The sequence below is a fragment of the Thunnus thynnus genome, chromosome 10 (assembly GCF_963924715.1).
Source record: "Thunnus thynnus chromosome 10, fThuThy2.1, whole genome shotgun sequence".
NCBI lineage: Eukaryota > Metazoa > Chordata > Actinopteri > Scombriformes > Scombridae > Thunnus > Thunnus thynnus.
Window position 1 is genome coordinate 77501 of NC_089526.1, and position 17500 is coordinate 95000.

Genomic DNA, 17500 nt, shown 5'->3' on the forward strand with positions numbered 1-17500 from the left:
AACAGAAGACGTATAAACAATCTGTTTTTATTGAGGACGTTTCCTCTAGCAGCAAACATAACAGCATGAATACCAATCAATAAATCAGCTGATAAATCGATCAGTCTGAATGATCAGACTCAGACGGTTTAAGGATCGTCGGGTGAAAACATTCAGTTCTGCAGCATCATTAACTCGCAGTTTAACCAACACGAGGAGCAGTGACATCACTTCCTGTGGACAGGCGATCTAAACAGAGCAAAGAGACGCTTTTATTAAAACTGTTCTCAAAGTAGAAAGAAGTGGAAACTTTTTTAGGGATGTCTTTCAGTCCGTCCAACACTTTCGGTCAGACTGAAATATCTCAACATATCTGATAGATTTTTATGAAATATGATTCACACATTCATGATCCTCAGAGGATGAATCCTGCTGACGTTAATGATCCTCTGAATATTCCTCTAGCGCCACCATGAGGTCGATTTTTTAGTTCTTTATTGAAATATCTCAACACCTGTTTGGATTGTTATGAAATGTTCATGTTCCTCAGACGATGAACTGCAGTGACTTTGATATTGACTTTTCATCTGCGCCACCATCTGGTCAAAGTCTTTTATCACTAAAGTTTCTGCCTTCTCATTCACAAACCAAGTTTCATGCAAATGTGTCTCAGATTTTAACTGAATTTCCAGAAAATCATCAGTATAAAATGTCATATTAGCACATAAACAGCAGGTGGCACTAATTCTCCAGTCGGTGCCAATAAACTGTTGTAGAAGAAGAGACACAACAAGATGACGTCATTAAAAGAGCGACAGTCAAAGCTCAAACGATGGAAAACATGATGGAAATATGACGTTTCTGTTAGTTTCATGTATTGATGTGAGGAAGGTTACAGTCTCCTCATCATCGCTCCTCACAGATCTGATGTTTTCAGCTCTTCAGTGACGTTTCAGTCACATGATTCATTTATTCTCTCTGTCTGTTTATATCTGACTTTTATCCACACAACTCTTTTTACACAAATTTACATTTTTCTTTTTGTCTTTTAATTTCTGCTGTTTCCACTCTGAACAGATCAGCAACAGAAAAACCACAAGAGGCAACAAATCACGTTTTCAAACAAAGTCTGTAGATGTTACTCCACTTTACACAAGTGTTGATCAATATCAATAAAACTGACAGGTGTTGATGGTCTAAACATGAGCTTTACTACAACAGCAGCCTGTTCTAGTACCCTAACCCTTTATTAGATATTTCTCTTTTTAATAATTACTTTGTCTTCTCTTCTGATTCTGGGTGTGAACAGATTTAAAAAACAATCATGTATTAAAATCTGACATCAAATGTAGAACTGCAACGATTTGTTGATTGATTGATTATTTAACTGACAGAAAACTATTCTGATAACTGATTAATTGTTAAAGTAACTTCTTAAAAGGCAAAAATGCCAAACAAATCTTTGTTTCAAGCTTATCAAATGTAAATAATTAAAATCTGACTGTAGACTGAATATTTCTGTTGGTGGACAAAACAAGAAGTCATCTTAGACTCACGCAAACTGGACTTTTATTTTCTGATATTTTATAGACCAAACAATAATAAAATCATATTATTATATAACAAAAAATAAAAATAAGAATGTGAAATGTCTGCTCAGATTCATAATCTTGTTGACTATGATCAGATTGTTCCTGATTCAAATCATCATTTAATCAGTTGTAGACGGTGTTTTGAGTTCAGACATTTGACAGCTTTGGTTTTGTAGATTTCATGTTTGTATTTCCTAAAGTAAGGTATCCAAAAAATATTGTTTCTGTCTGAAAGTCAAGCATTTTATTGGCACTTTTGTTGAAAACTTTAAATCAATACCCAGCCCTAAGCTAGAAGTCAAATAAAACCATTTTCTGAAACTGATCAGATTACAGCATCTCCAGGAAGAGTAGCTGTACTTCTGCATCAGCTGATGGGGATCCAAAGAAAATATTAAATCCACACATGGTGACATTCATCCACTTTGTCTTTGGCGTTACGTTACAGACAGCTGATGGACTCGTAGCGTACATTCACGGCTGTCTCTGACAGAAACTTTAAGGCGGGTTAAAAACTGAAAAACCCGATGCAGCACCTGCCATCACATCTCCCATCAGGAACAGACTGGATCACTGGGATGAACCCAGTTCCTACTGGTAAGGCTTTTAGTTCACTTTGAGCCAGACTGTCAAGTTCAGCAAAGACCTCAGAGTCAGAAAATCCTCGAGTTTCCAGCAGTTTATTGATCAAACAGGCGAAGGTGTGAATGCTCAGTGAGTTAATTTCCATACACAAAGTGAGGAGACGGTGGACAGGTGTAATCCCACAGTGGACAGGTGTAATCCCACAGTGGACAGGTGTAATCTCACTGTGGACAGGTGTAATCCCACTGTGGACAGGTGTAATCCCACTGTGGACAGGTGTAATCCCACAGTGGACAGGTGTAATCCCACTGTGGACAGGTATAATCCCACAGTGGACAGGTGTAATCCCACTGTGGAGAGGTGTAATCTCACTGTGGACAGGTATAATCCCACTGTGGACAGGTGTAATCCCACTGTGGAGAGGTGTAATCTCACTGTGGACAGGTGTAATCTCACTGTGGACAGGTGTAATCTCACTGTGGAGAGGTGTAATCCCACTGTGGACAGGTGTAATCCCACTGTGGACAGGTTTAATCCCACTGTGGACAGGTGTAATCTCCATGTGGTTCATCTGTCAGTGTTAATCCACACCTTTAGCCTCTAGGAACCAAAAGGCTGATCCAGGATATCAAGTCTTTTTAATGTCAAGAACTCCTGGATAGTTCAGATTCAGACCTCAAACACCTTCTGGTAAAAGAGTCTGATGACGGTGAAGTCCATCTGAAGACCGTTCAAACCTTGTGACAAATGTTGAGTTCATTAAGCTGAGCAGACACCGTATGTTTCTATTTTTTCAATTCAATTCAGTTTTATTTATAAAGCGCCAAATCACAACAAAAGTTATCTCAGGGCTGTTTCCACATAGACTGAACTCTTTAATTTACAGAGACCCAACATTCCTCCATGAGCAGCGACTGGTGACACTTGGTGTGTTCAGGTATCTATGGAGTGAACTTGGTTATAAATACATTTAAATGGATGCTGTTTTTATGGCATCCAATAATCTGCATGTTCTAAAATAACTTTGATACTCAAACTGTACTGTTTGGTCGGCCATCACAAACGGTGCTCACAGGGTATTTAAATCATACCAACAACAAAGATGTGTATCTTCTGTTCTATTTGTCTCCTACGGAGTTCCCCAAGGCTCCATCCTAGCTCCTATTTTATTCTCAACATATCCACTGCTTTTAGCTTCCACTGCTTTTAGCTTCCACTGCTTTTAGCTTCCACGGTTTTAGCTTCCACTGCTTTTAGCTTCCACTGCTTTTAGGACATTCAACATCCATTATCCTTTGCGCTACGCTGATGACACGCAGCTCTACGTCCCATTGAAACCAAGCAAAGCTCAGTCTTCAGTGTCTTTTAAGTTGTCTGGAGGATGTTAAGCACTGAATGGATGGAAACTTTCTTCAGCTAAATGAAAGTAAGACTCAGATTTCTGGTACATTAATTTGCATTAAATACTGACAAATAAACTCATTAGCAGATTTTTCCACAACAGCAAAAATAAAACAGTTCCTTTCTTTTTGAGAATTAAGACAGTTTTACATACCGACATACTTCAGCTCTCTGTATGTGGGAGTCAGTCAGTCGATCCTGTCTATGCTCACTGGTGCTACAGCTCACCTACTGGTCTCTTTTCACTGGTTACCAGTCCAACACAGAACATGTCGGTCCATTTTCTACGTCCTCTTTTCCACCTTCGGTTCTATCTCTGCTGTCAGACTGTGGAAGTCACATCTTCACCATCAATCACTGATCATCGATTAACTTTGAGAGCCCCCACAAAACTGTATTACTTTGGTGTGTTAGTTATTCATTTATTTATTGTTTTAATTATTTAACTGTATTTTAAATTTCTCTGTAAAGCTTCAATCAACTGCTGTTGTTTTTAAATGTGCTGTATAAATATATGACTTGTAGTCTTTATAAATGATTTGCCAAGTGTGATACAATCTGAGATCTTTTTGTGTACAACAAAAAATATTTAGAATAATTTCTCAGAGCACTGACTCAGTCCATCTTCAGGAAGGACTGGTGGTTAATAATTATACAGCTGGAGAATCGGTGGTTCCGTACGTGTAGCTGTGGTGGTTGATAGTTCACCAGAACTCCACGCACACTTTCCAGAAGAGATGAAAAAGGCAAATTCTATGCTGATAATCAGAAGAACCTTTCATAATTTATTCAAGGAAATATGTCATTATATCAATCCTTGATGAGATCTCATCTTAAATTTGCGAGTCTGGTGTCCTTAGAAATAAAAATACATACAGAATGTTCAGAGAAGAGCGACTAACCTAGCATCTAGCATCCAGGAGACATAATGGAGGTTACAAGCTTTTTCACAGGATATATGTATGATATCACAGCTGTCTTCCACTAATAGGTATGATCTAAGCATTGAACGAGCTCCTTCAGTTGACTCTTACACATAGATTGTATAAATTCTGGTCAAGAAATGATATGTTGCATAAATATTATGCTGATTTGTGATTATTTGTGGAATTTTCGTGACTTTAAATAAGTATATTGTGTTTTTTTTGTTGTATGGTTTGTTTGTTTTGAGATGTAGAGTCTGGATTGGAGGATTTATATCCTGCACCGGAAAATTTTCAATAAATTAAATTTGACCAAAAGGTCAGTATGAGCAACAGCACTGATCCGGTGAACTGGACTGGTGTGTTCTTAAAGTTGACCTCCATATGTCGGGTCTCCTGTGAGTCCGTACAGCGTCTGCTCAGCTTCAGATGAACTCCACGATGATCTGATGTGTTCAAACTTCATTTGATCTGAGAAGTTTGTCTGCATTGAAGATGTGATGAAAAACATTCTGTCATTTATCTAAAATATAAAATCTGGTATTTTGTGAGGAACCTGCTGAGGGCCCTGGACCACAGTTTGGGAACCGTTTGACCACAGGTTTGATTCCTGTACAAGGGTCCTTGAGTAAGGCACTGAGCCCCCGCTCACTCCAGGGGGCGCCGCATCGTCGACACCAAGACAATCAGACGTGACATCGTCTCCGGCGACCGTCGCTCACAGGCCGAGGGTTCGATCCCCGAGTGTCCACACCGTCGCTGCCGAGGTGCCGCTGAGCAAGGCACTGAGCTGCGCTGTCTAACTTTGGAGATACATCGACTTTCATCTACAGTCTGAGTGAATAACAAAGTGTTAAAGCAGAAATCTGACGACTGAGTGCAAACTGGATTATAGAGTCATCATCATCATCTTCATCATCGTCTTCATCATCGTCTTCATCATCGTCTTCATTCGTCCCTGTTGAAGGTTTCAGGCCAAACAGATGATCAGATGATTTTTATTGAAATGTTCTGCAGATATAAAGTGTTGGTTACAGCGGAGACGAGTCGACTTTCTGAGGGACTTTGGGTCGAGTCGGAGGAGCGGGAGGCTGTCTGGAGACAAACAACAACAAACACTTCTAATATTCTGCCTTTCTTCAGTTTTCTGCTCATTTCCACCATTTGAAGCAAAAATAAGAAGAGAATTTTTGTCGTATTAAAAATGTTCTGGTTTACCAGTCGTACCTGTTCATTCTGGCGGCAGGTGCGACGGCGGCGTGCTGAGGTGGTTTGATGTTGCTGGTGTAGCCGGGATGATGGTGGACGTGGGGGTGGGTTGGTGGGGCCGGGGGGCGGGGCTTTTTGGGCACCGCTGGTTTGGCCAGAGCTGGACTCTGAAGACAGAATCATGGAAAAAATATGAATCTCAGTACAAAAGAAAATGTTTATTTCTGCCTTTTTTGCATGAAATCAGTGTCGACAGCAACAAGAAGGTTTTTGTTTCCTCAACACGTCTCAGGATGAAATCAGCATCAGTATTAAACCGATTAGCTCGATCACTCATCAAACCACATTTTAATAACAATCATCAAGTCCTCCTGATCAAACCAGTTTAATCATCGGAGATCAATACTCATATTCAGTCACATCAGCCGATCACAATTCACCAATCAGGACCCAAATTACAGCAACTGATCAGACGGAATCAGCTCACCAGGACTTTACCGGGTTTTCATGCTTCCTACATGCTAAGTACGTGCTAGCTACATGCTAACAGTTAGCAGGCAGGTGCGGTGTACCTGTCCAGGTGAGACGGGGTCAGGGGGGAGTGGCTTGGTGGGCGGAGCTGGTCGACTCACCAGCAGCTGGAAGGTTAGCGAGGAGGAAGAGGAAAGAGTTTGTTTGACTTCCTGTTTATTGAAGTCGGGGGAAAACAACAACATGCTGCCGAAGATACGAAGGTGAACAAGTTGCACTTTTTCTGCTCATTTTGATTAAAAATACTTGATCAATAAAAACGATCTACTGCATGCAAATAGAAACAGAACAAACATTCAGAGAAGAGAAAATATAATAAAACAAAAAGACCAAACTGAGATCATGGTATTTCTGTACGGAGTCATCAGAGCGCCAACAGTAATTACTGACTGGTTTAATTTGATATATTGATAAAGTGATAGCGTTTAAAAAGCTATAAGATAATTAGGCATTAACAAACTCAAAGTAAAAGAATATAGAAACATAATTACCTTTACAAATTAATATTTCTATTTCCTGTCTTTAAATGATGAATCACAAAATAAGTTTTAAACTGGAATAAAGATTTTCTCTGATCAGCTGTTCTGTTGTTTTGTTTTGGCCAATCAGAGCTCTTGTTGTTACTCTGTGGACATTAAAGGTTTTAGTGTCGCTGAGATGAAACATGATGAGCGTCTTGATTCAGTTATTAATTCATCAGTAAAAGGAAATAATTTTATTTACAAGATTCATTCTCAACTGTGGAAACAGTTTGACAAGAATGATTCGTTACTGCTTCTGTTATTTATACTTGTAATAACAACTAAATCATCTCCATGACAACTAAGCAACTTCATGCACTGAAGAAGGCCATGTGATTTGGCTGAAAGCTTTATAAAACACCTTGTGTTACTTTTTTTGTCAAAATGAATATTTTTACTGCTTGACTTCATTAAAGCATCTTTGAAATGCAAAACCATTTAGTTGTGAAACTCTTTTTAAATTAAAAACATGTATCTGTAGATTATTTGGCACGCTTCGGACTCCGTACGGCTCTAACTGAGTTTATTCGTTCAGTATTTGCGTTTTGCCGCAGACATGTTTACTCCTCCGGCCAGCAGGCGGCGCTGTAACATTCATTTAGACTAATGATGATTCTGCAGACACACAGAGGACAGACTGACTACAGGTGACCGTACCTGGCCGGTTTGGGCGGGGGGGTCGGGGGGCAGAGGCTTGGTGGGGGGGGCCGGTCGCTGTCAGAAGAACAGCGAGAGTCAGTGTTTGGAAAGATTCCTGATTCTGACTGAATCATAAAACATTTCATTTCTATGTTTCTTCATGAAGAAGCAGCTCAACGTTCGTTTCTTTCTTCTTTACATCAAATATATTTCAATCCTGAACGGCAGAAACGTCATTGATTAAAATGTTAAATGGAGGCTGAGCTGATGTGCTGCCCCTCCCACTGTGTCACATGATTCACTGCTGACAGCCGCCCTGCATCATCTTCTCAACACTTTATTGTTTTGTGTTACTTTTAGTTTTCATTAACATTTGTTTTCAGTAAACTGTTGTGTGGATTTCCTTCACTGTCACATTCCTCACACAGTTTGTGACACTTGAAGAACTCAAGATCTGCCAAACGGCCGAGCTTCATCCTGAGCGACAAAACTCATATTTACGATGATTATTTCAGACTCAAATGCATCATGACTGAAGCAGGACAGCAGGAGACGCAACACAAGCCTACGACGACGACGACAGGACGCACACACACACAGCTGATGACATCACAGACAGCTGATGACATCACAGACAGCTGATGACATCACAGACAGCTGATGACATCACAGACAGCTGATGACATCACAGACAGCTGATTAACACCAACACGCCGTGAACTCCTCCAGGTGAGCTCAGGTGAGTTTACCTGCTGCGGGGGTTTTAGGGCGGGGTCAGGGGGGAGTGGCTTAGCGGGAGGAGCAGGTCTGTCATGAACCTGATAGGAGAGAAAACAGGAAGCAGAGGCAGAGTGATACATGCACAGGAGGTGTACCAGAGGTCAAAGGTCAAACAAGCAGGTGAGTTAATGTTCGCTGAAAGGAAGAAAGCAAAAAAACAAAAATAACTGAAAATGGAAATCCACGATATCTTTCATCTTCATCTTCAAATAAGCTTTTAGAATAAAAATGAAACTAAAACCAGAAAACTATAATATCAATATTATTGTATAGATAGATGATAGATAATAGATAGATAGATGATAGATAGATAATAGATAGATAATAGATAATAGATAATAGATAGATAGATAATAGATAGATAGATGATAGATAATAGATAGATAGATGATAGATAGATAATAGATAGATAATAGATAATAGATAATAGATAGATAGATAATAGATAGATAGATAATAGATAATAGATAGATAGATAATAGATAGATAGATAATAGATAATAGATAGATAGATAATAGATAGATAGATAATAGATAATAGATAGATAGATAATAGATAGATAGATAATAGATAATAGATAGATAGATAATAGATAATAGATAGATAGATAATAGATAATAGATAGATAGATAATAGATAATAGATAATAGATAATAGATAGATAGATAATAGATAGATAGATAATAGATAATAGATAGATAGATAATAGATAGATAGATAATAGATAGATAGATAATAGATAGATAGATAATAGATAATAGATAGATAGATAATAGATAGATAGATAATAGATAGATAGATAATAGATAATAGATAGATAGATAATAGATAGATAGATAATAGATAATAGATAGATAGATAATAGATAGATAGATAATAGATTATAGATAATAGATAGATAGATAATAGATAGATAGATAATAGATAGATAATAGATAATAGATAGATAGATAATAGATTGATAGATTGATGGATGCTTTTCTAAGATATTACCATCAGGAGAAATGCTTCAGATTTGGGGAATAACAGGATAATATGTGTAGATGTGGTGATGATGAGGAGGATATTTATTCATTTATTCTGCTGTTGTCCAGCAGGCGGCAGCAGGTTTCTGTTGATCCTTCATCTTCATCTTCATCTCAGTGTGATTTGTTATTAAACAGTTACGTTGCTCAGCAAACTTTATATACTTGATGCTCCAAAAAAGCAGGTTTTCAGCTCCTTTATATTATTTCTCAAACATTATTATTTGCAGGGAAATATAAGTATGAAAGGCAAAGTAAAAGCTCAGACATAAATAATATATAAATAATATATAAATATATATAAATAGATCCTGACAATTTCAAAAACTTGTGATACAGAGCTGTGATTATTCTGTGACATCATAACTTAATATTATCTGTTTTATTCACTTAGTTCCTTTTGTAGAATGAAATATTTAATTTAAATAACTAGAACTGATTTGTTTTTGTACTACAGTTACATATAATACATATATATGTGTATATATATACATATATATATGTATATATATACTCTAACCCAGGAAATGAAGCTTTCTGTTGTAATCTTGCTCTGATGCATGGTCTCCATCTGATACGCAGCAACATAATCTACATTTAGTGGATGTTCTCTGGCACCGAACACAGGAAGTGACACTGATCTCCCACATGTGAAGGAAATGTTTATCCGTGTCTGTTACTCTCCGGTAAACGTATCGTAACGTCACGTAAAGCTGCAAAAACAGACAAACGGTTTCATGTCTCCCAGCTGGACGACTCGCCGCTGCAGCCGGTAAAATCTGAAAATATGAGACTTTGACGACTCGAGGTTGTTTTTAAACTGACACTGTGGCAGCCAGGTGAGCACGCCGCCTGGACCCGGTGAGCGCGCCGCCCGGACCCGGTGAACGCGCCGCCCGGACCCGGTGAGCGCGCCGCCCGGACCCGGTGAACGCGCCGCCCGGACCCGGTGAGCGCGCCGCCCTTTAGGGTTCAGGATTCGATATACGCCTTTACTCGTGTCTGACCTGTTTGTCCACCTGGACTCTTGTGAGAGGGCGGAGTCAGTGTTGGCGAGGTTGCTATGGTTACCTCTTTGTGGGATGGGGTCAGTGGGATGTCCGTCTGTGGGTTCAGGTGGTATCTCAGCGGTCGAACCTGCTCTCCGTTCCTGCCGTCCGCTTGCTCCATCGCCCGCGTCCTGATGAGATGTGAAGAAAACATCTGAAATAAAACCTGTCAGCTGACCAGACACCTGTATGACATCACAGACCACAGAAACTAACAGGAGACACAAACACACACTGAAACTGTCCCACAACTTAAAGCTGCACCAGCAAACTGTTGAAACTTTGAGGACTTCATTACCCAGAAGTCTCTGCGTCTGCAGAGTCAATGTGCCGTTAGACATCAGAAGATCCAAACCTGGATCAGTGCAGCTTTAACTGTGATGTCATCACTATGTCATCATCATTTACACAGGTTAAAAACCCCAACGTCACTCTACAGGGACAGACTACAGTCCAGGACCCAGCAGGTCCAGGACCCAGCAGGTCCAGGACCCAGCAGGTCCAGGACCCAGCAGGTCCAGGACCCAGCAGGTCCAGGACCCAGCAGGTCCAGGACCCAGCAGGTCCAGGACCCAGCAGGTCCAGGACCCAGCAGGTCCAGGACCCAGCAGGTCCAGGACCCAGCAGGTCCAGCAGTACCTGGAGACGTGGGCGGGGTCAAACTCCAAACCCCACATCTCACAGTGAGTCACACTGCATTGTGGGTGAGAAAAGAAGCAGAATCAGCTGATTTGTGGAACGTTTGATAAACTCCAGGTGACTCACCTGTTCACCACATCATCTCCATAAACATCATGTGATCGACTCACCTGTTGAACTTCAGGTCAAATACAACTTTACCTTGACTTATAATTTAATAATAATAAAAGTTCTAATAGGAAATAACTTTTACACTAATATATCAAACATATTATTATTATTATTTTATGACATCGTTAATTTCCACAAGTTCAAATATTCCTGTAAACTAAACTTCATGTTACCGGTTTTGTTGTCGAGCTTTACGAATCGGGCTGTCGGCTCCGACGCAGAGGAGACGGAAACGAGGGAAGCGAAGGACGAGGAAGAGGAGGACCACAGGCAGGATGAAGAGGAAGATGACCAGCAGAGCGACTCGGACCGGGTCGGACTCTGAATAGAGAAGAAGAAGAACGATGAAGCGCAGTCAGAGGAGAGGAGAGGAGGGCGTGTTTGATGCGTTCATGGTGTCGTACCTCCGGCAGCTCTGGCCGGGCCGCTGTCCACGCTGCCTCCGTGACCCGAGTACCTGCAGTCAGGTGGAGCCCAGCCGACGTCACAGTGACACTGTTTGTTACTGTTACACACCTGAAACACACACAGCTTTCATCAGACGTCTTATTATTATATGACCGACTGATTCTGTTGATCTGGTCCTTAAATTCATACACAGCTGAGTATACGTTTTTTTAAATGTGTAAACAAAGTGAAATGTTTGCTAATGATGATCCAGATGAACAGTGAGTCTGTTCAGAATGAACTAAAGCTGTGAAACCACCAGTCGATCGATAATCTCGAGCTTTGAGCAGATGTTTGCTTCTCAGAAGCTCAAACTCTCCAAAAAACTAATGTCTGGATTTTGTACGGAGGCCTGGAGGTGTCATGGATAAAATAAATAAATAAATAAATTGTACACACAAAATATTTCATTCATGCTTTTGATTTCATTCATTTTTGGCTCGAGTCACCTGCTTTTATTTTCAATATTGATTAATCTGTTGATTATTTTCTGGATTATCAATCAGTTGTTTGGTTTATAAAAAATTAGAAAGTTGTGAAAAATGTTGATCAATGTCTCATTTTGTCAACAACCCAAAAATATTCAGTTTACTGTCATAGAGACCAAAGAAACCAGAAAATGTTCACATTTAAGAAGCTGAATCAGAGAATTTCCACATTTTCATCTGAAAAAATGACTCAAACTGATTCATAGATTATCAGAATTGTTCATGATTCATTTTCTGACAATCAACTTATCAATTAATTGTTGCAGCTCTACTTTCAGTATTTCAAAAATATTTCTTCTTTATCTTCAAAGCTAATAATTGTTTTTTTTTCTCTGGTGTATTTATTTGTTATAAACAAACATTTGAACAAAAATACATGTTTTAAAATTATAGAAGATAAGAATCGAGACTCCTCATCAATCATCACATTAATCAATCATGAAAACAACAGGCTCCTCAAAACCTGCACAAATAAAAGTGATTTGTAGCAGAACTCACTCCGTGACCGTTGCACTTCCTGTGGCATTCGTCCACACCGAACACCGACACGTCCTCGCACTTCTGGTTCAAACAGGCCTGCAACACAAACACACTGTAAACTCTACTGTGACGCTTTATTACACAACATTTACTCTGTCAAACTTCACGTGATAACACGTTAATGCAAACTCGTTTTAACGCCACTCGTTCTTTTGACACCATTAAGGCAGGTTCTGATATGACGACCCCTCGACCCCTCGACCCCCTCTAGTGTTACAGGCACAATATGTCTGTTGTGTACTTACATTATCAATCAATCAGACTTTATTTGTATCGAACTTTTCACAGAGTACTGGTGACAGAGTACTGGTGACAGTACTGGTGACAGAGTACTGGTGACAGTACTGGTGACAGTGCTGGTGACAGTACTGGTGAGAGAGTACTGATGACAGAGTACTGGTGACAGAGTACTGGTGACAGAGTACTGGTGACAGAGTACTGATGACAGTACTGGTGACAGAGTACTGATGACAGTACTGGTGACAGAGTACTGGTGACAGAGTACTGGTGACAGAGTACTGGTGACAGAGTACTGATGACAGTACTGGTGACAGAGTACTGATGACAGTACTGGTGACAGAGTACTGATGACAGAGTACTGGTAACAGAGTACTGGTGACAGAGTACTGATGACAGTACTGGTGACAGAGTACTGGTGACAGTACTGGTGACAGAGTACTGGTGACAGTACTGGTGACAGAGTACTGATGACAGAGTACTGGTGACAGAGTACTGGTGACAGAGTACTGATGACAGTACTGGTGACAGAGTACTGGTGACAGTACTGGTGACAGAGTACTGATGACAGAGTACTGGTGACAGAGTACTGGTGACAGAGTACTGATGACAGTACTGGTGACAGAGTACTGGTGACAGTACTGGTGACAGAGTACTGATGACAGAGTACTGGTAACAGAGTACTGGTGACAGAGTACTGATGACAGAGTACTGATGACAGTACTGGTGACAGTACTGGTGACAGTACTGGTGACAGAGTACTGATGACAGAGTACTGGTAACAGAGTACTGGTGACAGAGTACTGATGACAGTACTGGTGACAGAGTACTGGTGACAGTACTGGTGACAGAGTACTGGTGACAGAGTACTGGTGACAGAGTACTGATGACAGTACTGGTGACAGAGTACTGGTGACAGTACTGGTGACAGAGTACTGATGACAGAGTACTGGTAACAGAGTACTGGTGACAGAGTACTGATGACAGTACTGATGACAGAGTACTGGTAACAGAGTACTGGTGACAGAGTACTGGTGACAGAGTACTGATGACAGTACTGGTGACAGAGTACTGGTGACAGTACTGGTGACAGAGTACTGATGACAGAGTACTGGTAACAGAGTACTGGTGACAGAGTACTGATGACAGTACTGGTGACAGAGTACTGGTGACAGTACTGGTGACAGAGTACTGGTGACAGTACTGGTGACAGAGTACTGATGACAGAGTACTGGTGACAGAGTACTGGTGACAGTACTGGTGACAGAGTACTGATGACAGTACTGGTGACAGAGTACTGGTGACAGAGTACTGGTGACAGAGTACTGATGACAGTACTGGTGACAGAGTACTGGTGACAGTACTGGTGACAGAGTACTGATGACAGAGTACTGGTAACAGAGTACTGGTGACAGAGTACTGATGACAGTACTGGTGACAGAGTACTGGTGACAGTACTGGTGACAGAGTACTGGTGACAGTACTGGTGACAGAGTACTGATGACAGAGTACTGGTGACAGAGTACTGGTGACAGAGTACTGATGACAGTACTGGTGACAGAGTACTGGTGACAGTACTGGTGACAGAGTACTGATGACAGAGTACTGGTGACAGTACTGGTGACAGAGTACTGGTGACAGTACTGGTGACAGAGTACTGGTGACAGAGTACTGGTGACAGTACTGGTGACAGAGTACTGGTGACAGTACTGGTGACAGAGTACTGGTGAGAGAGTCCTAGTGAGAGCATACTGGTGACAGTACTGGTGAGAGAGTCCTGGTGAGAGAGTCCTGGTGACAGTACTGGTGAGAGAGTCCTGGTGAGAGAGTCCTGGTGAGAGAGTCCTGGTGAGAGAGTCCTGATGACAGAGTACTGGTGAGAGAGTCCTAGTGAGAGCATACTGGTGACAGTACTGGTGAGAGAGTCCTGGTGAGAGAGTCCTGGTGACAGTAGTGGTGAGAGAGTCCTGGTGACAGGGTCCACTGAACAGTGTCAGAGAAACAATGATTTTTAAGGTGAAACTGAGTTTTTCAGTGTTTTTAGCGGATTTAATCACCGGGTCTCTGTGGATAATTTGGCTCCCAGTAAAAACATCCTGAATGATGAACACTGAAGGAATCCTAACTGGGAGAAGCTGATGGCAATGGTGGTTATTTAACAACTCCCATGATTCCACGCTACTTCACAACGTCATCAAAGTACGTCTTTTTGTTATTGTGTTGATTGAGAGAACTTTGGCAGCAGAAATTACGTATTGTGCTTTTAAGTCGGATGGCAACAGACTACAGACCAGCTGAGTTACCACTGAAGTGCATCTAGTCTTAGATAACATTTGCTAGTGAAACACACAGCTAATGCTAATGCTAATGCTTGTTAGCCCCAACTCAGTGTCGACCCAGTGTGTGAGAGAAACCCACAGACAAACCTACAAGCAGCAGCTTTCAGCAGCTGCAGCTACATGTGTGGCTGCAGCCTGCAGACAAGTTAAAACTGTGGAGGACGAGAGTCTGCAGGAAATAATTCAGAGCGTGTAAGTAATTTTCTTTCTTATACTCCCTTTCCACTGCTCACTTTATGTATTGTTGTTGTTTATTTTGTATTATCCTGTTTTTATCCCATAACACAAGGGGATGTTTTTCTGAGCCTTTATTTCTCCAACGTGAGGTTGGACACAATTACACTGTGTGATTTGCTTTTGAAGTGAACGCTGCAGGGAGTGATCTTTAAATTTAGCTGGCCAATGCGCCCATGTGTTGCCTAATGAGCTTGAGTTTGCTGTAAGTTATGATTTGAGCATATTTTTAAAAAGCTTAATACCATACCTGTGAGGGTTTCTGACGGTCTTTGTTATTGTTTTGTGTTGTTAATTAATTTCCAACAATAAAGCGTAAAGCAAACCTCTTTTCCACTCATGTTGATAAAAGTTTTAACATCTGAAACATGTCCCATTACATAAAATTTTGAATAGATAAAAAATGTGCAATTAATTAGCGATTGACAACACTAGTACATGCTGTATATACACCGTTGTATTAAAACAGGATGTTAGGAGCCATGTTCAAAGCTCTGTGCTGATCCTGCTTCTATATGTTGGATTGAATAAACTCAGTCTGTCCTCCGGCCTGCGGGGGGCGCTGTGTCCTCACCTTGCCGGGGCCGCAGGCGGTGCCCTGGGCCACAGTGGCGGGGTCGGACACGTCGTCTCCAAGGTGGAAGAAGGTTCCTCTGCAGACCAGGTCGCTGTGGTTGAAGCGGACCGTGGTGGTCAGGATCTCTGCATTGGTGCCCAGCAGGGGGCGCTCCCTCCCCCCCTGACACTGGATCCTCCCACAGTACACGTCACTACAACAAGGAGAAGAAGAAGACATACTGCAGTACTCTGTGTGTGTACTCTGTACTCTCTGTACTCTCTGTACTCTGTGTGTGTACTCTATGTGTGTACTCTGTACTCTGTGTGTGTACTCTGTACTCTGTGTGTGTACTCTGTGTACTATGTGTGTGTACTCTGTGTACTCACGAGCTTCCACAGGGGATGTAGGAGCTGTTGGCCAGCTGACCACAGTTTCCATATTTGCTTCCTTGTTTGTTAACGGATGAAAAACACACAGCCGGAGCGCTGGTAGCATCTGGAGACAGACAGACAGACAGACAGTCAGACAGTCAGACAGTCAGTCAGACAGACAGTCAGACAGACAGTCAGACAGTCAGTCAGACAGTCAGACAGACAGTCAGTCAGTCAGTCAGTCAGACAGACAGTCAGACAGACAGTCAGTCAGTCAGACAGACAGTCAGACAGACAGTCAGTCAGACAGACAGTCAGTCAGACAGACAGTCAGACAGACAGTCAGACAGTCAGTCAGACAGACAGTCAGACAGACAGTCAGTCAGACAGACAGTCAGTCAGACAGACAGTCAGACAGACAGTCAGACAGTCAGTCAGACAGACAGTCAGACAGACAGTCAGTCAGTCAGTCAGACAGACAGACAGACAGACAGACAGACAGACAGTCAGTCAGTCAGTCAGTCAGACAGACAGTCAGACAGTCAGTCGGTCAGTCAGTCAGTCAGACAGTCAGACAGACAGTCAGACAGTCAGTCAGACAGACAGTCAGACAGACAGTCAGTCAGTCAGTCAGTCAGACAGACAGTCAGTCAGTCAGACAGACAGTCAGACAGACAGACAGTCAGTCAGACAGACAGTCAGTCAGACAGTCAGTCAGACAGACAGTCAGACAGACAGTCAGTCAGACAGACAGACAGACAGACAGTCAGACAGACAGTCAGTCAGACAGACAGTCAGTCAGACAGACAGTCAGACAGACAGTCAGACAGTCAGACAGACAGTCAGTCAGACAGACAGACAGTCAGACAGTCAGACAGTCAGTCAGACAGACAGTCAGACAGACAGTCAGACAGTCAGTCAGACAGACAGTCAGACAGACAGTCAGTCAGTCAGTCAGTCAGACAGACAGTCAGACAGACAGTCAGTCAGTCAGACAGACAGTCAGACAGACAGACAGTCAGTCAGACAGACAGTCAGTCAGACAGACAGTCAGACAGACAGTCAGACAGTCAGTCAGACAGACAGTCAGACAGACAGACAGTCAGTCAGACAGACAGTCAGACAGACAGACAGTCAGACAGTCAGACAGACAGTCAGTCAGACAGACAGTCAGTCAGACAGACAGACAGACAGTCAGTCAGACAGACAGACAGACAGTCAGACAGACAGACAGTCAGTC

General features: G+C 41.7%; 1 protein-coding gene across 4 annotated transcripts in view; it reads right to left on the reverse strand.

Moving 5' to 3' along the window:
* Positions 1–11: 11 nt before the first annotated feature.
* Positions 12–17500, reverse strand: part of adam15 (ADAM metallopeptidase domain 15) — a 49935-nt gene continuing 32446 nt past the window's right edge. Inside the window, exons 15-24 of one of the 4 annotated variants that reach the window (XM_067600207.1) lie at positions 16276–16384; positions 15905–16100; positions 12479–12556; positions 11450–11561; positions 11219–11366; positions 10258–10366; positions 8130–8198; positions 6262–6327; positions 5708–5856; positions 12–5575 (exon numbers count right to left, since the gene is read on the reverse strand). In XM_067600207.1, the coding sequence (XP_067456308.1) occupies positions 5512–5575; positions 5708–5856; positions 6262–6327; positions 8130–8198; positions 10258–10366; positions 11219–11366; positions 11450–11561; positions 12479–12556; positions 15905–16100; positions 16276–16384 (1100 nt within the window). In that variant the 3' untranslated portion in view covers positions 12–5511. Of the gene's footprint in view, positions 5576–5707; positions 5857–6261; positions 6328–6411; positions 7456–8129; positions 8199–10257; positions 10367–11218; positions 11367–11449; positions 11562–12478; positions 12557–15904; positions 16101–16275; positions 16385–17500 lie in introns of those variants that run through there. The other 3 variants (XM_067600208.1, XM_067600210.1, XM_067600211.1) reach the window with 3 other exon arrangements.